This window comes from Heteronotia binoei, chromosome 4 (genome assembly GCF_032191835.1).
Source record: "Heteronotia binoei isolate CCM8104 ecotype False Entrance Well chromosome 4, APGP_CSIRO_Hbin_v1, whole genome shotgun sequence".
NCBI lineage: Eukaryota > Metazoa > Chordata > Lepidosauria > Squamata > Gekkonidae > Heteronotia > Heteronotia binoei.
The window spans coordinates 37,557,430-37,583,896 of NC_083226.1; the positions used below are offsets into that span (position 1 = coordinate 37,557,430).

Here is a 26,467-nt window from a genome sequence, read left to right on the forward strand (position 1 = left end):
CTTCCTCCCCCACAACAAACATCATGTGAGGTAGGTGAGGCTAAAAGAGCTCTCACAGAAGTTTCCCTTTCAAGGACAACTCTGCGAGAGCTATAATTGATCCAAGGCCATTCCAGCAGCTGCAAGTGGAGGAGTGGGGATCAAACCCGGCCCTCCCAGATAAGAGTCCATGTGCTAAACCACTACACCAAACTAATTCTCTCTTTAGGATTACAGCTATAAAGCCCTCTCTGATTTTTTTTTTCTTTTACTCAGAAGTGAATCCAGTGGAATTAGATATGGCTTCTTTTGTTTCGTTTTGTTTTTTTCATATAGCATTGTAACCCTGGCCAACAAAATACCACTTAGAATTCTATTAGAAACTGGTCAAATCCAAGCCTGAGAACGTTATCAGAAATTGGTCACATCCAAGCCTGAGAACATTGCTTATGGATGTTCTTCATCAAACTTTCCTTCCACATGGGCAAGCATTTCACTTTCTGGAATAGTCCCCCCCTCCCTCCAGATGTATATATTTTATATAGAACACCAAATGGGCACACAACATGATAAGTGTGACCCTCCACACAGGTCAACAACTCAGCCTGTCAACTTTTCCTTCTAGTAGCTGCACATCGCACCACGTGACACTCACAGCTGGCATTTGGCATATGTGGGGGAGAAAGAAAACACAGCTGTGGCTGAAGGGCAGCAATCAGTAAAAACAGTTTGAGGCTGTAATATGAACAGGAAGCAGCACAGGTCTGATGGCATTGGCAAAACTAGACACTTTGGAGTTTATTGGTTCCTGAGAAATGTTTCTGTTTCTGAAGAAAACTCTTTGTCTTTAAGCAAGACATTCACCCGCCCAGTCCCACATCCTTGTGACTAAACTGAACACTGCCTTCTGATTGGCTCCTGAACTGCTTGCCTAATTAATTCCTGCCTAACTGTATTCCATCATCCTCTATAAATACTGAGAAGAAGCCTCTCTAAAGAAACCATAAGAGTTGGTTGTGGGGTAGAAGGTAGGTGGTGAACAGCCTTGGCTAAATAATGTAGCATCAGGTTTGATCTGTTCAAGTGAGCTTGGTGAATGGGCAGGGAAATAAGGAAGTGCTTAGATTTGGTTTGAAGTATCAATGGTTTGAGCATATTTTTGCTCATATGTACAGGTATGAAATGGGCCTTTATTAACAAACTTGCTGCCCGGAAGCCACAGTACTGAAATTCCCTTTGGGGGGTATTAAACTTGTCTAGGATAAAGAAAGCAGAGTACTCTAGTAAATATAGTATGGTGGCGTCTAATACAATTTTGCTACAAAAAAAAAGGCTGAAATAGGGTTGCCAACCTCCAGGTGGAGGCTGAAGATTTCCCAGGATTGTGGCTGCTCTCCAAACAACAGAGGAAACACCTCCTGGAGAAAATGGCTGCCTTTGAAAGATAGACCCTAAGGCATTATATACTGCTGAGGTCCCTCCACCACCAAATACCCATGCATTTCCCAAGTGGGAATTGGCAAGCCTAATTATGCATGAGGTGGGAGGGGGGGTTACTAGTACTGACTCTGTGCACCATGCCTCAGATAAATGGCTATGAGATGGGCACCTACTAAATATCCACAGTAAATAGAGATGATCACTGTGATGTAGTAATTGCAGTGAGACTGAGAAGGCCCAGGTTCAAGTCCCCTCTCCACCCTGAAATTTACTGAACCATCTCTCTTACTTTAATTCCCCTTGCAGGGTTATTGTGAGAATAAAATGGGGAGGGGAAGTCCATTTCTGTTGTCCAGAGTTTTTGGGAAGAAGGGTGGACTAAAATACCAGTGCCCTCCTAAGCAGAGCGCTTCTGAGTCCATTTTACTTCCCTGAAGTCAGAAGAGTGCAATTCCACTTAAGAAATCATTGTAAAGCAGGCATTCACACATGAAGAGGTGGTTTACTGATCTTCCTCTGGGTTTTTGGGGGAGGGGAAGCTTATGGGTCTCTATCTAGAGAAAAGGACTTCTTTATATGCCTATATGAACTTCTAAATGTATTTATGAAGGGGGAGGGCATTCTTTTGCATCTATAGAGAAAACACCACCAACCAGAGGATCTGCACTAATTAGTAAAGGAGAATCTTGAGTTGTCAGCAGGGCTTTCTTTGAGCAGGAACACATGGAACTCAATTCTGGCTGGCTTGGTGGCAGGGTGTGTGACCTATTATGCAAATGAGTTCCTGCTGGGCTTTTTCTACAAAAAGCCTTGTGTGAAACAATGATGACGGCAGGGGTATGGTCTAATATGCAAATTAGTTCCTGCTGGGCTTTTTCTTAAAAAAAACCCCTGGTTCTCAGGTAAATTAAAGTTCTACTTAGGAGCATGCCTCATTTTCTGCATTAAAGTATGGTACCTTATAGAAGCAATCCTTCTAGTTTTAATGAATAGATCCCTATCTCACATCTAGACCAGCAAGTGAATATTGTAACTCATAAGGATGTCATCCTGTGCATGCTAGGGTGGGAGTAAGCCCTGTGGAATACAGTATGAATAGCGTCTGAATAAACATGCATATGTCATGCAGGGCTGGAAGCTTAAATCCGCCCATTTCTGGAAACTAGGAGAACTTGAGCTACAAAGCAGTTAAAGGGTATCTTATCACCAAAGCAGCAACAATTGCTCAGGGTGCAGTGACTTCCGGGGGTAAACCAATGCTATTTCATGCTGTCGTTTGAGCTTAAGAAGACTGTCATGCTTACCACAGCACAGTTTGCTCCAGCTTGTTGGAGACCTCTAGGTAGAGGTCTTTCCCACTTAATTTCAACCAGAGAGGCTGGGAATAGAACCTCAGTGTTCCTGCACATGCATTAGTTTCAGAGGTGGGACCCCTTTCCATCTTCAGCAATGATTGGAGGAGAAATGTTTGTATGTAGTAGAGATATCAGTAGCTTGTCAAAGGATCTGCTGGTCAGGGTGACAGGAGCTGTCTCTAAGCAGCTCAAGCTTCTCTGTGGTTGCTGTGCTCGCTAAGCTGGGACCATGTGACATGCCAAATTGGCTTCAGAATGGCATGACAAATCCTACATACTCAGCCCATCTCATCATTTATCATTAAGAATTGTGCAGGTTAATCGAATATTAGAAAAGGCCTTCTTACTGGCTATATGCTAAAGTCTGGCACTGATAAGCAGAGCTAATGCAGTTTGAGTCTCAGAGACAATTAAGTCTAATCTCCACTGTTATTGGAACAAGTATATATTGCTTGTGGTGTTCTTAGCCTCCTCATTTCTCCCTAGAACCACTGGTTGACTCTTAAGAAGAAGTGAGCAGTGACTCGCAAAAGTTTATCCCGGGTTGGTCAAGCTGTGGCTCGGGAGCCACCTGTGTCTCTTTTACACATACTGGGTGAATCCCAGAGGTCAAGGAGGAACTTAATGCAGGCTTACTCTCAAGTAAGCATGCTTAGCAACCGGACCTCATTCAGCCTCTGAGCACTGACCCATAGGTAGACAGCTATTTCTGCTGTGTGTGAAGTGGGGAAGGAGGGGAAAATAGGCAGACTTGCAAGTTCTTCTCATCCACAAGAGAGGTGACCCAGAGACCTAGAGTGGGGGGAAAGAGCACAAAAATCAAAGGAACCACTGGAAGGAGGAATGGAATTAAAGACTGCAGTGCAGTGTCCCCCCTTTGTTTCATAGCTCTTGTAGGAGCTGTATTGACTAACCTTGGTGTCAAGTTAAAGAGGTATGCATAATGATGCAAATAGTGGTCAGTTATTTATATGGTACATGTGCGTTTCCTTCTCCCAATTGTGCAAAAAAAAAAAATTCATAACCTTTCCCTGTGCTAGTCTTATGTGGACTGTTATTCCCAGTTTTTTTTAAGTCTCCTAGCATGCTTGTGTTGTAAAGTGCATACATATATAGTTTATCTTTCTGTGCAAAGAAAGTATTAATAGTTTTAATAAAGACATGCAATATTTGTTTCTGTCTCGCAGCTCTCAAAACACCTGAAATTTATTCCATGTGTGTCTTATGTTAAGCAAGTTTAGCTACCCCTTGTTAATACCTTGCCACAAATTTTGATAGTCTTTTAGGCACTAGTGGACTCTTGCTCTTTTCCACTGCTACAGACAGACCAACACAGCTACCCATCTTGTTCTATCTTAAGATTGTTGGAATAGTTCACAAAATATATCTTGGTGCTTGCAACTCCACAAGGATATTTTGTTTAAATGAATTTGTACTATAAGAACGTATTGTGTTGAGAGAACATATGATTCTTTCTTGCAGTGCAGGAACCTCCAACCTTCTCTAGAAGAGAGTCTAGGATAGTGAACCCTAATGTAATATCCATGTATGCCATAGTGTCTACCAGTATATTTCCTGTGGGCAGTTCTCCTCTTCCTAACAGCTTCTGTTTTGCACAGTAGAACCAGCTTTCTTTCAGCTCAATGGAGTGCAGGAGGCACCTCTGAAGATCCCAAAGAAATATCACCTTCGTTTTGGCAAGAGAGCACCCATTTGGAAACAGCTGTCTCCATTACAGGAGATGCTTCATCTGGAACTTCTATACATTTTTGTAGAATCTCCTAATGTTTTGTGATTGGACCCACACTCATAGCAGCTACTTTGCAGTGGCCTCATCTACTCCACCCCCCGCCCCCCCCAAAATCTAAAAGTGTCCACAGGCTCAACAAGATAGGGGCCTCCTACTTTAGTAGTGTCCATGTTGGATGGACCTTGCTGTTCCAGGATAGTTTTGTATTTGTTCATTGAACCTCCTTTGTTGTATTTTTCTTCCCCAGTGGCAACTGATATCACCATGTCTCAAAAAGACAAAAAGAAGAAGATCTCTTCTCAGAAGACAAATGAGCAGGTTCAGCAGGTAGGCACACAGCTAAGGTTTAGTAGTTTCCTACTGGTGTAGGCATAAACCCTAGGAACCTCTTCCATTAATTAACCAGATGGTATTTAATGTTTAGGGCTTGGTGTATTTGTCTAAATGATGGTCTTCAGCATAGTGCCTACCTTTTGTTTGTTTCTGGGCGTCTCTTTCTGCTTTCCCAAAGTGAAGATTTCATTCTGGGTATCCTTTACCTCTCTGGAGCAAAAGGTGCTTCAGAAGATCTTGGGAGGCATCACCTTTGAATCTATAGAAACCGCCCATTCAGAAATGGTACCTGCATTTTAGGACAATGCTTTGTTTGAAATTTCACAACATTCTCTAATAGCCCCCTGTGGCAACCATTTTGTGATTGGATCCACATCCCAAGGCAGCCTTGTTGTTGGTGTCTCTCACTACCCATGGGCTCAACAAGGTTGAGGGCCTAATTCATGGGACTTACCTCTCCAAGAACTTCCTGACCATTAGAGTGGTTCCTCAGTGGACCAGACTTCCTCAGGAGGTGGTGGGTTCTCCTTCCTTGGAGGTTTTTAAACAGAGGCTAGATGGTCATCTGACAGCAATGAAGATCCTGTGAATTTAGGGAGAGGTGTTTGTGAGTTTCCTGCATTCTGCAGGGGGTTGGACTAGATGACCCTGGAGGTCCCTTCCAACTCTATGATTCCATAAGAAGTCATTTTAAAAGACCTCCATGGCGAAGAAGAGCTCCTCATCCTCTATCATGTGAATAATGGATAGAAACAGTATGCATGTGCTTCTGCAGAATGTAAAAGGCCAATAAGTTTTCATGTATTTGGTGAATGAAGTATGCAGACATCACGTGTAATGTCACTGAACAAATCCCGTTTTCTAAATGCAAGGTACTGGGGTCTATATTTCTGCTACATTTATTTATGTCCTTTGTTTATAGTCACCTTGAATCTAAACAAGAAAGGAAAGTTAAAACTAAAAGCAATGCTTTAAGAACAGTCTTCATACATACAACATCTCTTATTATCTCTAGTTATTATTATTATTGTTCTCTCGTGAGAGGTACTGTGAAAGAGCTCTTTGCCCCTTTGTCCAATTGCAATAGATAGTAAGAGCTTTAATATTATTGTGAAATAGGGGGAAGCATCTTTGGTACTAATGATTGTAAGAGAATGCAGTTGCCAGGTGTACTTGCCATCAAAGGAACAATTAAATCAAACCTGACATCCTGGTGGTAGTCCAACAATGAATAAGTGGAGACAGCAAAAAATTAATATTTGAGGAATTACATTGTTTCACATTCTGATGGTGAATGCCAAGGTACTGGTGGAAACTTCATTACCCCTCAGGTGTGACTTAATCACAATCGGCAGATTGATGCTCTTTACTCGGCAGTCCCACAGAGTTTAATAGGATTATATGGTGAATTCACACATAAATAAGCAACTTTCACTGCAGTCCTAAGCACAGCTAAAATTCATCTAAAACTATTGAAGGCAATGGGCATAGAAGGATTGTTAACTCTGTTTAGGATTGCCTTGTTGAGCCATCTCTGCATTTTGTTGGCAGCTGAGTAGAGAACAACTCTTGTTGTGCAGTGCATTTTCCTCCCAGCTGTTGGAATTCAAGTTTGGTTACATCGAGGCTGAACATCTTTTCTTTAAAGCGCTTGGTTTTTGAACTCCAAGGCTATAATCCTCAGCTGACCTAATAAACTTCATTAATCTGTTTTAGTAATTAGCATAGTGGTGGCTGTGACACAATAAATAATTTTTAATGCAATTATAATTTAATAATGCTGCTAGGTAACATGTTTATAAATATGAATGATTCACTGAATGGACCTTTGGCTTTCATCCTGGAACACCAGAGCGGGCCTAAAATTGCATTTAAAAAATGAAAATGAGGAAGGCAATAGGAATTTCTTTTAAAAGAAGAGAGAGGAAGAGAGTGCCAAGTAGGCAGCAGGCCAGCACTTCTAGCCCGGAGCATATTCTCACAGGAATTTTAGCAGGCAAATAACTTCTCAGTGTGATCTGGCAATTTCCTGGCTCCTGCAGCAAGAAAGCTGGGTGCTTTTAGGAAATTGACACTTGCCATTGCCTGTCTATTTCTATTTAGAGATGCTTGCCATTACAGCAGGCTCCAACTCCAGAGGGTAGCCAGGTTGATCTGCAGTAGAACAGTTACATTCGAGTCAGGTAGCACTTTAGAGACCCATGCCAGTGCAATCTAAACATAGTTAACTGGGTTAACTTAACCCCCTTCTAAGTCAATGAATTTCAGACTGCCCTGAAATAGGAGAAGCTTTGCTGTGCTGGATTTGCCTTTGATTGCTGTAGGGCTAAGAGGAAAGCCACCATCACTCGTGTCCCTGCTAACAAATGATGTCAGACCGAACAAAGGGAAGCTTCCATCAACATGGCAGCAGCATTCTTGGCTTCATAGGTCAAACGGGATAGGGTTCACTGATGGGTTCAGTGCTATCAGTTTACTTGTTTGTCAACATTTGCCCATTTGTCTAGGCGTAATGGAGCATTTGATATGGCCCACAAGTTTATCACACACACAAAATAGTAACCCTGTATCTCCTTCCCTCTCTCCAAAAAAACTACATGCGTTATTCCACATCAGCTACCACATGGAGCACTTCCATTCCTTTCCAGCACGTCGATACCAGAGGTTGAACTTGATTAAAGGATTCTGGGTTTTGACATCATCTTGGTGCTGCATATAGTTCAGCCTAGACTGGGTTGTAATTAACTTGAAATTTTACTGGCACAGTTTCCCTTGGGTGCCCAAAGCCGAGAATGGAAGGTGCTTTCTTAGCAATATTCTGTAGAGGCTTACTTTCATTGTTGTCCTAAGTGTTTGGCTGTGTTGGAAAAACAATGCTTTTCAGTAATGGTGACATATTGAAGTCCAGTGACTGAAACTCCTAGTGATGACATGCTTGCATGTGGAGTAGAATTGCCAGTCTCCAGGTGGGGCTTAGAGTTCTCCTGGAATTACAACTCATATCCAGAGCACATAGATCCATTCCCCTGGAGAAAAGGGCTGCTTTGGAGGGTGAGACTCTATGGTATTATATTCTGCTGAGGTCCCTCCATAGGCTCCACCCCCAGATCTTGAAGAATTTCTGAACCCAGAGTTGTCAGACTTAGATCTGAGAATATATGTGTGGCAGTTTTGAAACAGAAGACGTGTGTGTGTGCACAGCCTGTAGATCTGCTCGTTGTGTTCACTGGCCGCCGATCAATTTCCAGATCCAATCCAAGTAGCTGGTGCTTACCTTTAAAGCCTTTCATTACTAGGGGCCCATATATCCAAAGAACTGTCTTTCCTTGCATGTTCTCATGCAGGAGCTTCATTTTTCCCAGCAAGTTCTCTTGCCAATACCCCTTTTGTCTAAGCCATGTTCTGCAACAGTCCAGCCTAAGGCTTTTCCAGTGGCTAACCTGTACCTATGGAATAGCCTCCTGAAAGAGGTCAGGGCAAGTCCTACCATGCTGGCTTTCTAGTGAAGCTGTAGAACAGAGGCGGAGCCTGCACGAAGGAGGAATATGCTCCTAGAAGACCATAAAGCTATACCATATGCCCACCCCATCTCATATTGGAGCCAGTTTGGCATAGTGGTTAAGTGTGTGGACTCTTATCTGGGAGAACTGGGTTTGATTTCCCACCCCACCCCCCTCCACTTGCAGCTGCAGGAATGGTCTTGGGTCAGTCATAGCACTTGCAGAGCTGTCCTAGAAAGGGCAGCTTCTGTGAGAGCTCTCTCAGCCCCACCTATCTCACAAGATGCCTGTTGTGGGGGGAGGGAGGTAAAAGAGATTGTTAGTTGCTCTGAGATTCAGAGTGAAGGGTAGGATATAAATCCAATATCATCATCATCGCCGCCTCCTCCTCCTCCTGTTTTGGAAGCTGAGTGGTGTTGGGCCTGGTTAGCACTTGGATGGAGGACTGCCTGGGACTGTTGGTTGCTGTGGAGTGCAAAGTGCTTTCACAATTTTAATTCTTTTATATCTGTTTTAAGCTTTATTTTGAATTGTTATTGCCTTCCTCAGGTCCTGAGGTGTTCTGGAGATAGATAAGTATATTGATATTTTAAATTAAAATTTAACTTCTGTTCCATTGTATAGAATGTGGTAACCTCTGTGGCAAACTTATCATTAGCAAGCTCTGCCTGTGATGTCCACACTACCTGTACTACAACAAAAGATAGTCACTCTGTTGTTGAATCGGTCCGCAAGAAACCAGAGAAGGGCATTAAGATGGCAGCGACTGCGGCAGCTTGTGGTGTGCAGCCCGTTCTAACAAAACTAGACTCTCAGAGTAAGTAGGTGATGGCTTTGGATTTACTCATTGTCTGACATGGAGCTCTAAACTTCAGAGATGCTTACCGCTGAATATGCCAAATAATCTGTCATGCCCAGTGATATCCATAGAGGGTAGAATCCACAGCTGAATGGCTGAGCACATGTGTCTTACACAAAGACCCAGACTCAGTTTCTGGCAACTGTGATGGATAATAGTTGCCTGACACCAAGATGTGAAAATCAACACATGAGAGCTGTTGTCCCTTGAATTAAATGGGCCAATGGATGTAAAGCAGTCCTTAATAGGCAACATTCCACTCTGAGTGGCAATAGTTATGCAGCTCTCTGCTCTACTATACAGGATCGTTCTTAAAGCTATGCCTTTTCTTTTCAATGAATGGTTGGAAGATGCTGGGACTAGCGTTTCTGTTGTCCTGCCTTGTGTCCAAAGAATGATCTTTGCAGAAGAACCTTGTGGGTCAGCCAAATGTGGTATCTATGCTTGCCTTTCCTATAGTGGGAAGAAACTCTATCGCTTGACTGACGATTGCACATTACGCTAGTAGCAGAAGTCTTGTCATGTGCACAAATCTCATTGCTATCAATTTATGGCAGCCCAATGAATGAACAATCTCCATAATGTCCTATTGTTGAAAAGTCTTGCTCAGGTCTTTCAGGCTGAGAGCTGTGGCTTCCTTGATTGAGTCGATCCAAGTGATAACATTTGGAAGCTCACATACCACTCTGGAAATGTGTAAATTTAGCCTGCAAAGAATAGGAACAAAATGTTGGATTTTAACATCTAAATTTTGCTAGGTTGAAGAGACATAAACATCACAGATAAGATTTCTGTTACAAACAAAAAGCAAGGGAGGGAGCAAATCTAAGTAGTTTCTATTCAGCTCTAACATAGAATCCTTAACTGTTCAGAATATAAACCATGCCTTTAACACAATTATCTTCTTCTTGCTGATAGAATGGGGTGGGGGTATTATTTCTTGCTCTCATTTGAATGAGGTGGATGTGGTGAAGAACCATTGCAAAGATGCTTGCATCCCAAAAGCAGTAAATTAGGAGTCTGACCATTAATTTATTTTATATTCAACATGCCTTCATCAGGTAAGTTTAATGAACCAGTGCCCAGGTTTAGACCAAGTGTGAGCATAAGAAGATGATGGGCAGAAACAAGGTCCTGCAAAAGAGCTAAACTGTGAAACTCAAGGAGCAGAACAGATGTTGCTACCCTAGCCACCTCCTGCCAAGTAATTAGTCATCTCTACCATTCCTTTAGCTATCTACATATTAAAAGAATACACCTGCCAAGGGGTAGATAAGCGGAAAGAGAAACTTCCAGTTGTTCAACAGCCAGCAAATAAGGTATGTTATAGATGTTTGACATAGATGTTATAGGGGAGAGAGAATTTTTCCCTTTTAAATATTTGTTTCTGCTTTAACATGATACATATGTAACTCTGCAAAAGGAACATAAGAAGAGCCCTGATGAATTAGACCAATAGTCCATCTAGTCCGTCCTACACAGTGCCAACCAGTTCCTCTGGACAGCCAACAACAGCCTAGAGGCTGGGGCTTCCCCAATTATCTTGGCTGTCCTCATCTGTATTTTTTTCATCTCAGCAATGTCCTTTTTGAGATATGGTGACCAGAACTTACAATAACAAAGGAATTCTGTTGTAGCCAAACAAGTTGTCTCTATAAGCTATTCATAGCCGACACTAGAAACTGAAAGGCTAATTCTACCTGCAGGATTCTCAATGTTCAAAAGTTGGCTTTTTGACATCTAACATTCACCTTGGAGTTTGATGTTCACATTTCAGTTCTGCAAGTTGTAGAAACTCACTGAAATGTCATTCAGTCAAAAGGGTCTGCTTAGAAATTGAAATCTGGCATTATAATTTGCCTGTTCAAGCTAAGAACCAGCATGGTGTGGTAGTTAAAGAGCTAAACCTGAGGAACCCAGGTTCAGCTCCCTACTTAGCCCTGAAGCTGGTTGGGTGATCTTGGGTCAGTCACACTTTCTCAGCCTTATCTAATTAACATGAAATAGTGGGGAGCGGGGGAGAGAATGCTGTAACCTGTCCGGTGCTCCTTGGAGGAACTGTGAATTTAAAAAAAAAATTAATTGAATGAACATAGTTTTACTGAAGTTGGTAGTAAATCGACTTCTGTATACCAACATATGTATGTTGGGTACTGTCCATGTCTGACTGATACTGAAAACTTTTTGTAGAACACAGGCTGATGCTGACTATTAGGTAGTACCTTCATGATGATGAATTTCTGTCCCCCTAAGGGATTTTGAACCCTTATGGCATGCTGTAACTTAAAGGAAGCAGCATTGACTTGGCACACAAGGCACTTGGTTTAGTCCCTAGTTGGCATCTCCAAAAAGGCACGGCAGAGCAATATGTAGCTGGAGACATGGGGTAATAACCTCCTTCGATAACCTTTACCTCTCCCAAGGCCCTCCTTTGTAGAGAAAAAGCATTGACTTGATGGAAGGGCTTGTACCCCTACATCCAAGGTCCAGTACTTGGCATCTCAAAAAAAAAAATTGTTTAAAGTGAGGAGAGACCTTCCTCTATGATACCCTGGAGAACATAATTGGTAATACTCAGCTAGATGGACTAGTGGGCTGACGGGGGAGGGGGGGGGAGGACAGGTTGTGATTCTTTTAAAAAAAAAATTTTTTTTGGTGGATGCTGTTAAAAGGTCTGGACTCTATTCTCTTGGCTTGTTTCAGGGTTTTTAATTTATCTGCATGTTCTTTGTATATAAAACTTTCCATTTTCCAAGGGTTTGTGCTATTGAGGGGAAAGATTTTTTTTTAATTGCCACAGTTTTAAATCTGTTTGCATTATTCTGGTCCTGCATTTACAGTTGTATAGTTCTACAGATCTTTTTTGTGTTGTGTATTTTGGGGAAGTAGCATCTCTATATCAGTGTCTTGCCAGCTATCTTGGTAGTGGCTTGCCAGATTGGTTTGGCTTGGATTCTCTAGTTTGATGCTGGTTCTGTTGGGTCTGTTGGTTCTCTTTGTATTTTGAGGTGTCTGGACAGTGGTTGCTCTTGGGTGTTTGGCTATTGGCTTCTTTTCCTTGAAGAAAGCATGGATTCCCACCCCCCTTCCCGTGCAAATAGAAAATAATGGAGACAGGTAGGATGGCTTGGGATCACCGTGTTCAGGGCCTGTAGGATTCATTCCTTTGATCCAATTTGCTTGATACTTGTAGGGTTTTTAGTGGATGGGAACATTATATTCATCACAAGACTGGTATCATTTACTTGAAAAAAAAGCCAATCCACCTCCTCAGAAGTGTCCCCTATAATTGAATAATAACCCCCAAAAATTCAGAATCCCACCCTCAAAAAACCCTTGAACCCAAATGCTAAAAAAACGTATAGTATTGGGGGACCTGAATAACCCAGATTATAGGCATTTATGTCTTTCCTAAAATGTGAATCTAAAAAATACATCCTATTTTTTCAGGTGACAATGTGTCTAAGGTAGCTATGCTATCCTCCTACACACAGATAAAACCACTCTGATTTTGTTCCTCCCTCATGCAAATTGAAACTTTTGCTTTTTGACATTATTGGTGTCAATTTGGCATGTTTCATTCAACAAGATACACTGTGTGTATATATAGTACTCTAAAAATAGTCAAAACTGCAACCTGCATGACTAATAGAAACCAAATAGCAATGAATAGTAAGAAATTGGAACCAAAACATCAGCAAACATAAACGGTTATGGGACAACCCAAATCCATCCCACCCATGCTGCATTAGGTATTACATAAATACCTAATTACATTAAATATTAAGTATGTGCATCCTTTCTAAACATTCCAAGAGTGCCACCATCTCTGTTGCCCCTCCCAGTCGGAATGAAGAGGCTGACACAGTATGTTGGATAAACCGGGCCGCTTTATTAAAGATAACTTAACAACTAGAACGGCAAGGGATATAGGCCTAACAGGACAAGCCCTGGGGTCAACCACAGGACCCTGCCTTGTCCTTAGAGGGCGAGCCACCCTGCCCCCAGCACGAGCCCAATATTCTGGCTGGTGCTGAGCGGCCAGGCCCAAACGCCACCTCCACCTAGGCCAGCATCAATCCCTCTGGAAAGATCTGCCCCGGTAAGGCTTTGCCGTGATCTGCACTCCCCGCACTGATCTGCACTCCCCTCAAAGGAGAAGCCCAGGAGATCGAAAGAACTGCGCCACTGCCCTATCATAAGCTTTCAGAGTGCTCGGTGCAAGAGCTAATCGAATTGCCCTACCGGCTTTGGCTTCCCAAGCTGGCAAAGGTCCAGTGGCATTCACGCTGGCTGCAGATCCGCTTCCGGAGCGAGCTGGCGAAAACGCTTGATCTGTTGACGAGATAGAGCGTCTGCCATCCCATTGCACACTCCCGGAACATGCCTTGCCTGAAACAGAATGTTCAAATGAAGGCATTGCAACATGAATGCTCGCACAAGATTCATAACCTCTGGAGACTTAGATGAGAGGGAGTTGATAACATGTACAACAGCCATGTTATCACACCAAAAATGAACTGTATGGTTGGCCAGCTGCTCTCTCCAAAGCCAAACCACCACTACAATGGGGAAGAACTCCAAAAAGGTGAGGTCCTGACAGAGTCCACTGGCCAACCATGCAGCGGGCCACTGCTCAGTGCATCAGTGTCTCCGGAAATATACTCCAAAACCAGTGGCCCCTGCTTCATCAGAGGAAATTTGAAGTTCCGCTTCTATCTTCAATTCCTCCCGCCAGAATAAAATCCCATTAAAGGATTCCAAAAATTCCTCCCAAACTTCCAGGTCCCTCCGCATACCCATGGTCATCCGAATCCTATGATGAGGAAGTCGCAGGGATCCCATGGCATCACACAGCTGCTTTAAGAAAGCCCTACCAGGCGCAACAACCTTGCATACAAAGTTGAGGTGCCCCACTAACTGCTGCAGCTCCAAGAGCGACACCTTGCGCTGCTTCTTAAGAGAAGCTAAACGATCCCTCAGACCCACAACTTTATCTGCAGGCAGCCATGAAGCTTGCTGAATAGTGTCCAGCTCGATGCCTAAAAAGGTAATCACTGAGCTGGGCCCCTCTGTTTTTTCATGGGCCAACGGGACCCCTAGTTCCCCTGCCAGGTCCTCAAATGACCGTAACAACCTGGTGCACTGCCCAGACCCAGCCAATCCCCTAAAAAGGTAGTCATCCAGGTAATGCACTGTGTTGTTCAATTCAGACTTAATCCGAAGCACCCATTCCACAAAGGAACTAAAACGCTCAAAAGCGGCGCAAGATACTGAGCAACCCATGGGTAGGGCCCTATCCATGTAATATTTTCCCTCAAAGGAGTAGCCCAGGAGATCAAAATCTTCCGGCAACAGGCGAAATGCTGACTTATTGTCGCATTTTGCCATTTCGGCCCCTACACCACAACCCCATACCACTTTGACCGCTTGGTCAAAGGAAGTGTACCTGACTGAACAGAGAACGTCCGGAATGGCATCGTTCACTGAGTCGCCCTTGGGGTATGACAAGTGGTGTATCAAACAGTATTCCCCTGGCACCTTTTTTGGCACCACCCCTAAGGGGGACACCCTTAAATTAGGCACTGGTGGAGCATCAAAGGGGCCAAGTACCCTCCCTTCCAAACATTCTTTGGCTATTTTTGCCCTAACCACGTGTTCCATCCCAACCACTGAATGAAGGTTAGGGGCCATACAAGGGACTCTAGGTCCCTGATACAGGATCCTAAAACCAAAACTAAATCCCTCCAATAAATAGGCCCTGTCGGCAACCAAGGGATAATTACCCAACCACCGACTAAGTACCCTCAGATGTATGGGGCTGGGTCCCTTTTCCAGGCGGCTGCGGATTGCTCCCACCACTAGGGCGCTTGGCATTTCCCTTGGTTTTTGACCTGCTGCGGGCTGAGAAAGCATGCGACCCTCCACATAGCGGGCACTCGTGTTTAAATTTACAGGCTTTTCTAGCACACACGCCCTTGGAGGTAAATTCCGAGCATAACAGCCGGGGTTGAACCGACTGGCCCGCCATACTGCGGGCACCAACCGTATTCTGCTGCCTGTGCACCAAATGCCCACTATCTGCCCTATCACCTGTATTGGGCTTTGCTGGGGACATCAACTGCAGCCAGAGCTGCTGATTAATTTGATCCCAGGGAAGACCGGGATTGACTGTGGCCCTCATTCTGAAGGCCTCGTCATATTGCAACCACGCAGCCCCGGCAAAGTCCGTATATGCATGGTGCACTATGTCGCAATATTGGAAAAGGGCTGCAGCCCGTAAAGGTTGCACCCTTGCTATCACTCCCACATAGATCAGGAAACCTGGCAGCCAATTGACCCAAGTCCTGTCCACCTTTCTACGTTTCAGCTTCTCCTTCTCCTTGTCTAACTACTCTTTGTCTTTCTTTTCTAGTTCTCTAAATAGGAGACTGAAAACATCCACATATTCACCCCTCAGTATTTTTTCCCGAGTGGCCATTGCCAAATGATCACCCAATGGCAATGTGGTATCGCCATATGGCAGGACTTGGAACGGTATGGACCCATAAGGATTCGGTGGATAATGCCACACACCCCAAGGATGCCCCAGCCATGCCCCTTGTTGCAGCAACTGCTGCTGCCCGCCCCGCAGCAGCACACCCAGCGCTGCCTGTGAAGTGGAAGCGCCTTGCAACGCTGGCGTAGCCACCGACTGCAAAGGGGGCTGCGAGGCAGAACCCACCACATTCTGGCTTTGAAGAGTGGTACAAGGTGCACCCCAAGGCCAAGAAGGTCCTGCCTGACTGAATTGCCCAGCAGGGGCCAACTGCCCAGGCGATGACAATGCCATACATGGTGCATTGTGGATAACCAATGGCTGGGGGAGGCCCCATGGCCAAGTTGGAAGCTGATGTTGCAATGGTGACATACCCGCTACCCCCAAATGGGTAACAGCAACCGCCACCGCCGGGGTTATCTCCACTGCTGCCCCTACTGCGCCAGGATCCACAGGCTCCCCGCTGGGAGCCTCTCTCGTGTCCACCTCTCCTTCTAACTCTGATTCCTGCTGCATATCCAAGCTGACAACCGTGCCCTGTAACGCAGAAAGGCGAGCCAGCACCTCCTTTTCAAAAGTCAACCTGGCCGAACAGCCTGTTGCCGTACGGCACCCTTCCCATGTGGGAGCCCCTACAGCACCCCTCTGCTGCTCCAAAGCGTCCAGCTGGCCAATGATGGCCTGCCATATTTGGGCCTCTTCACCCAAATCACCAGGCGGCCTAGCTTGCTGCCCCCTTTTTTTAGTGGGTTGTTTTCCCTTGGAGGAGCCCTGACTTTTCTTGGGAGCCATCCCTCCCTTATTAACCGCCCTTCTACCTGACCACCCCTCAAGTAACCTAGGTCACCACACACGGGCAACCAGCACTCTGAAATTAATATCAAACAAGAACCTAGACCTAGCTACTGGAACCCAGCTTCCCCCAGGATTGACTTAGGGCGTAAATAGAGTTGAAGACTGCAGGCCTACAGCTTAAGCACACTGTGTCAAGCATTGTGAATCTTTCTTTCAATAATCTAATGCTAATTGAATGTATTTGTGAAGCTGCATAAATGTTACTAACCAAGGGCCAAGCTGGGCACATCAAAGCAGTAAATATTTAGGGGGTAGTTCGTGCCTCTTTGGCCTCTCTCACTTTCACTAACAAATGCAGGAATTTGCCTTTGAAGATAAGCGCCTCCAGGGACAGGTTCCCAGGCCTAGTCCCAAGGAAGGAAACCACAGGAGATAAGGAGTTGCCATGTGAATCTTCACACATGAATATAGCATTGTTTAGAGAATGCAGCTTTGTTTAGAAAACCCTTTGATGTGCCACCTTTAAGTATGCCTTCCACTGTTACTGTGTATCAGTTCCAATCCTCAACTCAATCCTGGATTATCAATAAATCATACTTTGTTTCAAATCAAGGACTGATTACTTTGAGATCCAATTGCTTGACACACTGCAATAAAGAGCTGCTATATGTGTGCTGGGGGGGAACGCAACTAAGCCCCACCACCCTATTAATCAACAAGAGCGGGGGTGAGAGTGAGTACACCCTCCTGCCCCCATGGGAGAGTGAATAGGCCTCCGACCTAGGTGACCATGCACAATGACCCCTCTCCTGCCTTCTCCCAAAAGCAACCCCCCCCCAACTTGCAAAGCCGCTGGAACTCCTGCCCCCATGGAAGGGAGGGGAGGGCGGTAACTAGGCCACCGGCCTGATGTCCACACCCAACAACCCCTCTCTAACCCCTTAAAAACACCCCCACTTGCGTTCCGGCTGGAACACCAGCCTCGTAAAGAAATCAGCCGCCGCTCGCGCGAAGAAGCCAGCTAAGCCTTGCACACGTCTCTGCATCTCTCCGCCTCACACACGCCGCTGCACCCAGGCCCCCCGCGCGATCACACCAGCTGCTGACGTGTTCTCCCACCGAGAGCCAAAAGCAAGTGCATGGAGCAGGGCGGGGCCTTGGCCTTTATAGCTCCGACGCCACGCCCGCAAGACATCCACGGATGCCGGAGATGACAGGGGCCAGCCTTCCCTCCTTCCGGGAGGGCAACAGCGGCCTCTAGCCGGTGAAGTTGGCCCGGCTGGGAAGGGGCCAATCTAGCTCATGTACTGTGTTAGGGTTAAAGATCAAGTTGTAGATTTGATGCACACTCCGGATAGGAAGAAGGGAATCTATCCTATTAAGAGATCTTGGTTGCTGACTGCTAAGTCACCCTTGTTTCCCTCCCAAACCTCTGTAGCCATTGGGAAAATCACCAACTGAGATCTTTCCAGATGTTTTTCTTCTGGATAGGACCAGTTTATCGCTTGCCTTGCAAGCCAAATGCTTTTGGGTCTTTGGGAGCTCTCAGTAGCCTATTTTGTCTTCCTCAAGGTTATTTCGGACACCAAAAAGCCATTGTCAACCAAACCGGTCAGTGCTGAAAAGGCCATTAGCAGTACAGTTGTAAAAGTGAAGAATACAGTCACAGGAGTGACAGATGCGGCTCCAAAGACTGCACAAGGGCAAGTGGCTGCAGCTAAGAGTACTGCCATGGAATCTGCTGCTGTCCGTCAGAAGGGGGCAAGTAACCCATTTGCCATGCTAAGGAAACCAGATGCTTGGCTGGATCCCTTCCCCCCAGTAACAGGTCAACAATTAGGTAGGTGCAGCAAAATGGTCTTTGCTTCTCCTAACTGATTTATAGCCAATCTTAGAAGGGAGTGTCACCATCCAAGGTAATATACAGGGCAACAGAACTTCTGAAGATCTTTCCTTGTTTAAAGATTCATTTGTGCAGCTATTTTAATAGTCTGAGCACCACTTCTCTTGGAGGTATATCAATTACTCCCCCTCCTAAAAGTCTTCTGTGCAAATTAATCAATTAGGATAAAATGAAAATCAAGTTCACAAGCCAAATTGTGCTGTTGGAAAGGTTTAGGATTGTGTTTCTGACCCAGCCTGAATTAGCTATTCTTTATAAATGCTCAAAACTGTCATATAATGGAGGCTTACCCAAACTATGCTCCCATGCTCCTGATTACTGCAGCCATTGTGTTGGATCCAAGGATCTTGTTCGGCTAAAGCAACACTTCTTCCAGAAGTGTAAAACTTCCCTGCTCCCCTTCCTGCTGCAGCCCACTAAGCTCCCTGCAGTGCTGCTCTTGAAGGGTAGAAGACCCCCAAAGATTTATTTTATTTTATGAATGTGATTTCTATCCCACCTTTCCCGCCAAAGTGGGCTCAGGGCGAGTTACAGCACAAAACCAAACAATAAGAATACATGATCTAATAAATATTCTCCAGGGCTTTTTTAGTAGCAAGAACTAATTTGCATATTAGGGCACAAACCCCCTAATGTAGGCCCTATAAGCTCTTGGAGGATTGGCTACATCAGGGGGTTGTGGCCTAATATGCAATGGAGTTCCTGCTACAAAAGAAAAGCCCTGATTATCTCTGAAAAATCTAAGATTACATCAGTTTAAAAACTGGCAAGATGGGAGTGAAGGTCCACAGAGGGTGGGGACTAGCAAAAATTTCCAATTTCTGCTAAAAAAAACCAAAAAAACTCCATACATATGAGTCCCACCAGATATACAGCAGAGTATAATATGATACGATACCCTCATCTTATTCTGCTACATGGGCAGACTAAGCCTGTGTTGTCAATCCAGAGATAGCAGAAAGGTCTATGATATTTCAGACTTACAGGAAGAATCTAGGGTTGCCAACTCCAGTATGGGTAATTCCAGGATAGAGAGGGCTTGGTTCAAGAAGGAGAAGGAGCTCCATGGGGAATAATGACATAGTCTGCCCACCAATACTGCCAATTTAGGGGATAGGGTTGCCAGGTCTGACTTAAGAACCATCTGGGAATTAGGGGGTGGAGCCAGGAACAAGGGTGTGACAAGCACAACTGAACTCCAAAGGGAATTCTAGCAATCACATTTAAAGGGACCACACAGCTTTTGAATGCCTTCCTTTTATTCGGAAATAATGAAGGATAGGGGCACTCCCCTGGCCCATTTTTATGCAACTTGGGGGGTGTTTTGAGGCACCAGATGCTTTGCTGTAAATTTGTTGCTTTTGCCTTAAAAAACAGCCCCCCCCCCCAGAGCCCCAGATACTTATGGAAGGATTTTCCTTTATATCCTATGGATAATTGGTCTCCATAGAGTATAATGGAGTGCCCGGCAGACATTTCCCTCCCCACCCAGCTTCCTGATGTCCTTGAAGTGGGGGGAGGGCCTCCAAACTGGGCTATCCCCTGCCCCCAACTGGGAATTGGCAACCCTCTCGGGAGCTGATCCCTGTAGTCCGGAGACCGATTGTTACTCCAGGACAACGTAAGGCCCCGCCTGGAGGTTTGCAACCCTAGAACCAGTTTGGTGTAGTGGTTAAGTGTGCGGACTCTTATCTGGGAGAACCGGGTTTGATTCCCCACTCCTCCCCACTCCTCCACTTGCACCTGCTAGCATGGCCTTGGGTCAGCCATAGCTCTGGCAGAGGTTGTCCTTGAAAGGGCAGCTGCTGTGAGAGCCCTCTCCAGCCCCACCCACCTCACAGGGTGTCTGTTGTGGGGGAGGAAGGTAAAGGAGATTGTGAGACGCTCTGAGACTCTTCGGAGTGGAGGGCGGGATAGAAATCCAATATCTTCTTCTTCTTCTAGAAGAATCACATGAACATTCCTGGCATGGAAACAGCTGCCTGATGGCATTGTGTTGGCAGAGTTTAAGACTGTCAGCTTTGAGTGGGGAAATACCTGGAGATTTAGGGGGTGGAGCCTGGTATAATACCATAGAGTCTCCCCTCCAAAGTAGCCATTTTCTCCAGGAGAGCCGATCTGTATTGTTTGGAGATCAACTGTAGTAGTGTGGGAGGGGGGGGGGGGTGTCTCCAGACTCCAGCTGGAGGCTGGCAACCCTAACAGACAGTATTCAGGTAGGGAAAATGCCCGTTTTGGAAGTACAATTTCATGCTACTGCCTCATTCTGTCGCATGTTGGCTACCCAGTAAAATTTCTTGATACCTCCTGTACGGTGATTTTTCCTTGTAATTAATTAGATGCCAAAGATACTTAATATATAAATATAAAAAAAATTGAGTAGTTTTTGACAGATTCTTGGAAGTCCTCCTTGAGGTTGAGATGACATAGAAAAGCTGAAGTGTTTTTGTATCAATGCAATATGTTTTTTTATCCACTTACATATGGGCTAATAGCAGTCTGAAGTGCTCAGACTATCTCTAAAGCTGAAATGGGTTCCTATATGCTTTTCAAGGGCTCTGTGGAAGCTTATTGCTAGCAGGAGTGCGAAGAAAATCTAATTTATAGCTTCAGGGAGTCGGTCAGTCTGCTCTAGCTTCTGATTTATACCCCCCACATACACAAATACACACTCCATTGTCTAGAGCTGAACAAATTTGTTCCCCAAATACTTCTTATCTGAACAATGTCAGGCATATTTGCTCTTTACTGACCTGATAGTAGACATGTAGAGACATCTCGTTTGGTTCCACAGTGGGCATGCAGTGATACCAAGTGATGTTCCCCAATGACCATTTAACATGCCAAAGATCAAAACCCTTGAGATGCCAGGTCAGCCTCTCAGATCACTGGGTGAAGTGAAACGCGCTCAGTACTTTAGTGCAAAAATGGATTTAGCAAAAAAAAAAAAAAAATCCTCCCTGATTGACCTTTAGGAAGGCTTGCTCAATGCACCCCACAGTGGAAATGGAGAGGTAAAGTTCACTGGGATTGCTTTAGACATTCATGCCATGTTTTTTTCTCTCTAGTGGGGACTCCAAAACAGCTTACAACATCCATCTCCCCTCCTGTATTTTATTCATTATTGTTTGATTAAATTGGATTTTAAACTGCCCTCCCTTGTAAGAACAGGACTCAGGGTGGTGTACAGCATTAAATACATTTATATAATAAATACATAATTAAAACAATTAAGACACAGCAGAAACACAAGCAAACTTAGCAGGTGATGCTAAAAACTTCCAGTTGTGCCACTGCCTCACGGAGAAGGCAAAGGGGGGGGGGGGGGGTAGGAGTGCGAGGTAGATGGAACTGTCGCTGTTCTTATCCAAACTCCTTCATGGCAACAACCCTATGAGACTGGTTAGGCTGACTGGCCCAGGGTTTATCCCGTTTGCTTCTATGGCAGAGCAGGGATTTGAACTGAAGTCTCTCTGGCCTTAGCCTGACACCATCCAGTATACCATGCTGGCTCATGGAGCAGCTTGCTGTAGCAAAGAGGCCAGGATTTGAAGTAAAACATTTTACACTTGCTCCCTTTCAGCAAGGCATACATCAGCTTCTGCGGAGCAGCAGAAAGAGCCCAACAGCTACTCTGTGCACATGGGAATGCTCCCGACCAAAGTGTGCCAGCGCTTTGTGGGCAAAATGAAGGACACAGTCCAAAGCATCCAGGATGGACTCTTCCACCTGCACATAACATTTGATCTGGTAAGTGTGCAGTAGAATGAGATGCTAAGCAAAACTTTGAAGATAGTAGATTAAAAACTTTGGCTCAGTCCACCAGTCTCCACTCCTCCCTGGCAATCTGGTTTCCTACTGCTACAGGTGAAGTATTGGCCTTTATAAGGGATGCAAAGCTTCGTAGCATTGGCAGAATAGGGATCTGATCTCCCAGATTTGAGTTCAATGCTTTAAGCACTATACTTCAGGCAGGGCTGGCCTGGCCACTAGGCAAACTAGGTGGCCGGCTAGGGCTCTGGCCTTCTGGAGGCACCGAATTGGGCACCCCCATGTGACTCAGTGATGCTATCAGTGCAGGCGAGGTGCCAGAAGTTAGCCTTGCCTAGGGTGCCAGAGAGTCTAGGGTTGCTCCTGACTTTAGGTCCTAACTACAGTCATCATACCATGTCCCAGCCTGCTACAAGGGCTTTCTAGCAGACATGTGCTACAAGTCCACTGCTGGAAAGTTCCCAAGTAGCTCACAAGAAGAGAGGCAAGCCCTCCCCTAGGCCATTTACCTGACCTGAAATGGCTCTGAGAGCAATTGTTTGCTACTTGGGGAAGCCTGCATGAAACCCATTATCAGAAAGCCTCAACAGGGCAAATTGTAGCTCCTCAGGGAAGTAACAAGAAGGAGATTGAAGTGCTTCCTTCGTTGTGGTTCAGATTGGAGCCCCACACACACCTGGAAAGTCCTTATGGAAGCCCTGGACACAACACAGCAGCTGGGTAATGTAATAATGACCTCACTGACTCATATAAATCACTGTCATCTGAGACTAGACAGGTGGCAATGCAAGAAAGAGCCCAAGATACCATAGACCCTTCTGCTATCTTTGGATTGGTAAATTACAGAAGTCCTTCCACAGTGGGATTTGGTTCTGCCAGTGGGTGAAGAAACTTCTGTTTGGTTTACTGATTCTCCTTGCCCCTCCTTGTTCTTGTGTCTGTTTCAATTGTTTTGTATATATCTGCAGCAGGGCTTTTTTTGAGCAGGAACGTACAGGAACATAGTTCTGGCTGGCTTGGTGTCATGGGGTGTGTAAATGAGTTCCTGCTGGACTTTTCCCACAAAAAAGCCCTGTCTGTATTTTTTTTAACTTGTAATGTTCTTATTGTTTGGTGCCTTGGAAGACCCTAAATTGGGTGGAGAGGCAACTCGAGTGTTTTAAATAAATAAATCTAATGAAGACTCTATAATTCATATGTTTTTGAGGTCCCAAGTCGCCATTCTCTTTGGAATAGTTCCTTGTATTAAGCAAGATTATAGGAGTTTCTTGTGAGAAACATATCCCTTCAAGTATATCTTTTTTTTTTTTTGCCTATAGATTGAGTATTCTAAACGCTCGGTGGATCAAAAACGCCCAGATGTGCAGGAAGAGCTCAACAAGATGTGGCTGACATGGAGCATGGCAGAGTTAGAAGTGGCTGAAAGGAAGAACTTGTTAAAGGCAAAGGTATGTTGTAGCAAAACAAGGTCTGAAATAATAGTACAGTATCTGTCTTGGAAGCAGAACTGTCTTCTGAATGAGGAGCTGGAATTATGCATAGTCTAAGCTACATAGGGTTGAAAATTCCTGCATTGTGGGAGCCACAGACATGGACCTAAAGAAAGAGAAGCAAATTTGTTATAATTATTTTTGAACTGTACTTGTTGTATATGTGGGGTGTGTCCTACCTTCTGTTATGTAGTCTGTGTTTTGAAGTTCTGTATTTTTGGAATACTATAAGTTTTGTGCCAGGCTACTAACAGATGTGAAAGTACTTTAAGAAAATTTTGTGGACATTTATTCATGGACACAGTGCCTTTTTCTCCACCTTTCCTACTGTGATTCTCACTTCTGTTGTCAAATCTCCAGCTAGTGGCTATAGATCTTCTAGGGTTACAACTGATCTCCCGGCAAGATTAGTTCATCTTGAAATGTGGATTCTATGGCATTATACCCCATTGATGTCTCTCACTTCCTCAAATCCTGCCCTCATCAAGCTCCACCCCCAACTCGAGGCTGGCAACCCTAGTTATTAGTTATGTGGGGTCCCTACCATTGGGGGGGAGTAATGTTGTGAGGCCTCTTAAATTCAACATAGCTTGGGATCTCAGCATGTATTGTAAACCAGAGTATTGAGCCACACTCACTGGTAATATTGTGGGGACTTCTTAAATTCAACATAGCTTAGGACCTCAATTCGCTTTGCAAACCACAGTTTCAGGCCATGGCTCAGTGACAGAGCATCTGCTTGGCATGCAGATGGTCCCGAGTTCAAACCTTGACATCTCCAGTTAAGGATTCTGCAGTAGGTGATGAGAAAGACCTCTGCCTGAGACCCTAGAGAGCCACTGCCAGCCTTGAGTAGACCATACTGACTTTGATAGATGGATGGCCGGATTCACTATAAGACAGCTTCAAGTGTGTTTGTGTGAGTACAGGATTTGGTTAATGCTCTTCTGACCCTAGCTGTGCTGTGGGCCCGGGCTTTTTCTGAGCAGGAACGCACAGGAATGGAGTTTCAGCTGGCTTGGTGTCACGGGGTGTGGCCTAGTATGCAAATGAGTTCCTGCTGTGGACTATCATCTGCTTCTTCCCCACTCCTTCACATGCAGCTGTTGGATAACCTTTAGTCAGTGATAGTTATCTCAAGACAAGTTCTCTCAGAGCTCTCTCAGCTTCACCTACTTCACAGGGTATCTGTTGTGGGAAAAGGAAGGGAAAGGAGACTGTAAGCCACTCTGAATATAAATCCAATCTATTCTTCTTTTTAACAGTCAATCGAGTCTCAGATAGTGCTGGTATTCCGTAATATTATTCAGCGTCTACGGACTGGCTGTCTTGCTCTGCGTTTTCATACTCAGGGACTCCCAGGCCAGGTGCACGAACACATCCACAAGTTGGAAACACTTATTGATTTTCTCCAGACCTATGCAGCTGTTTCCTTCCAGAATTTTCCTAGCACCATGCTGGATCTCAGCAAGCTGAAGATCCTCCAAGTACGGATACTGCTGACTGATTTGCTAGATTACGTGACCGAGAACATAATTCTCACATGGTCTAAGCCTCTTGCATCTTCCAAAGATCTATCAGAAGGTACTAAAGGGACTGAGCCTCTTGAATCTTCCAAAGATCTAGCAGAAGGTACTAAGGGAACTGAGCCTCTTGCATCTTCCAAAGATCTAGCAGAAGGTACTAAAGGGACTGAGCCTCTTGAATCTTCCAAAGATCTAGCAGAAAGTACTAAGGGAACTGAGCCTCTTGCATCTGCCAAAGATCTAGCAGAAGGTACTAAAGGGACTGAGCCTCTTGAATCTTCCAAAGATCTAGCAGAAGGTGCTACAAGGACTGAAGAAACTAACCGGCCTTCAGGCCGCAAGTCAAAATGAAGATTAGCACAAGCTTTGAAATTTTTCTCTTCATAATTTTGCTACAGAAAGACCCATTACTTAAAGCGAACAGAATTGTTATTTGAACTAAAAGTGAGCTGCTATGAATGGTGCCTTGTCCCCAGTCCTGTGACTTTTTACCACTCTATATTGTATGTCTATATCTCTCTTATCCATGAATAAAATGAATTGCATTTGTAAATGTTTCTCTCCTGTGAAGGAAAAACAAATCTGAGGGGGAAACTTGAATGGGGGCAGGGGAATGAAGCAAGGTCATAATCTGGATGTTTGTGGTATCCAAGCCAGCAGGGTGTAGTGGCTAAGAGCAGCAGCCTCTAATCTGGAGAATCATGTTTGATTCCCCACTCCTTCACACAAAACCTGCTGGGTGACCTTGGGCCTGTCAACAGTTCTCTCGGAACTCTCTCAGCCCCACCTACTTCACAAGGTGCCTCTTGTGGGGAGAGGAAGGGAACAAGATTTTAGGCCACTTTGAGACTTTTTAGGGTAAAGAAAAGCAGGATATGTCTTTCTACAGAAAATATCAAAAACACTGCCTCCAGCTAGATGTTTGAACTGTTGCCCTTTATCCTACTGTGACAGAGAGGAAGCTGCCCTGCCCCTGAGAAGTAAAACAGCCACTTGGTGGTTTTCACTCCTGAGCCTACGGAAGTGCTGCTTCAGCATCCAATCTCCTTCCAGTGGAGGGGGATTGAGGACTGCCTGAGGGCAAATGCAGATGGGCGAGGGGGATTGTCTCAACAAGAAACTGGATGGTCCCATGTGCAGCTCCTCATGAACTCTCAAAACCAAGCAGGTTCACCAAATTCATCAGAAAGGCAGTGTGGATCTCCTCAGGTTTGTTTTTTTGGGTTTT

The 26,467-nt window shown here is 44.9% G+C and overlaps 1 protein-coding gene across 1 annotated transcript; it reads left to right on the top strand.

Annotated features, from left to right (window-relative positions):
- Positions 1 to 678: 678 nt before the first annotated feature.
- LOC132570484 (perilipin-3-like) lies at positions 679 to 25,792 on the top strand. The gene is made up of 8 exons (XM_060237127.1): positions 679 to 1,007; positions 4,772 to 4,851; positions 8,982 to 9,174; positions 10,450 to 10,535; positions 18,122 to 18,389; positions 22,036 to 22,202; positions 23,543 to 23,671; positions 24,979 to 25,792. The coding sequence occupies exons 2-8, from the start codon at positions 4,789 to 4,791 to the stop codon at positions 25,588 to 25,590; spliced, it is 1,518 nt and encodes a 505-aa protein (XP_060093110.1). The 5' UTR covers positions 679 to 1,007; positions 4,772 to 4,788; the 3' UTR covers positions 25,591 to 25,792.
- Positions 25,793 to 26,467: the final 675 nt, after the last annotated feature.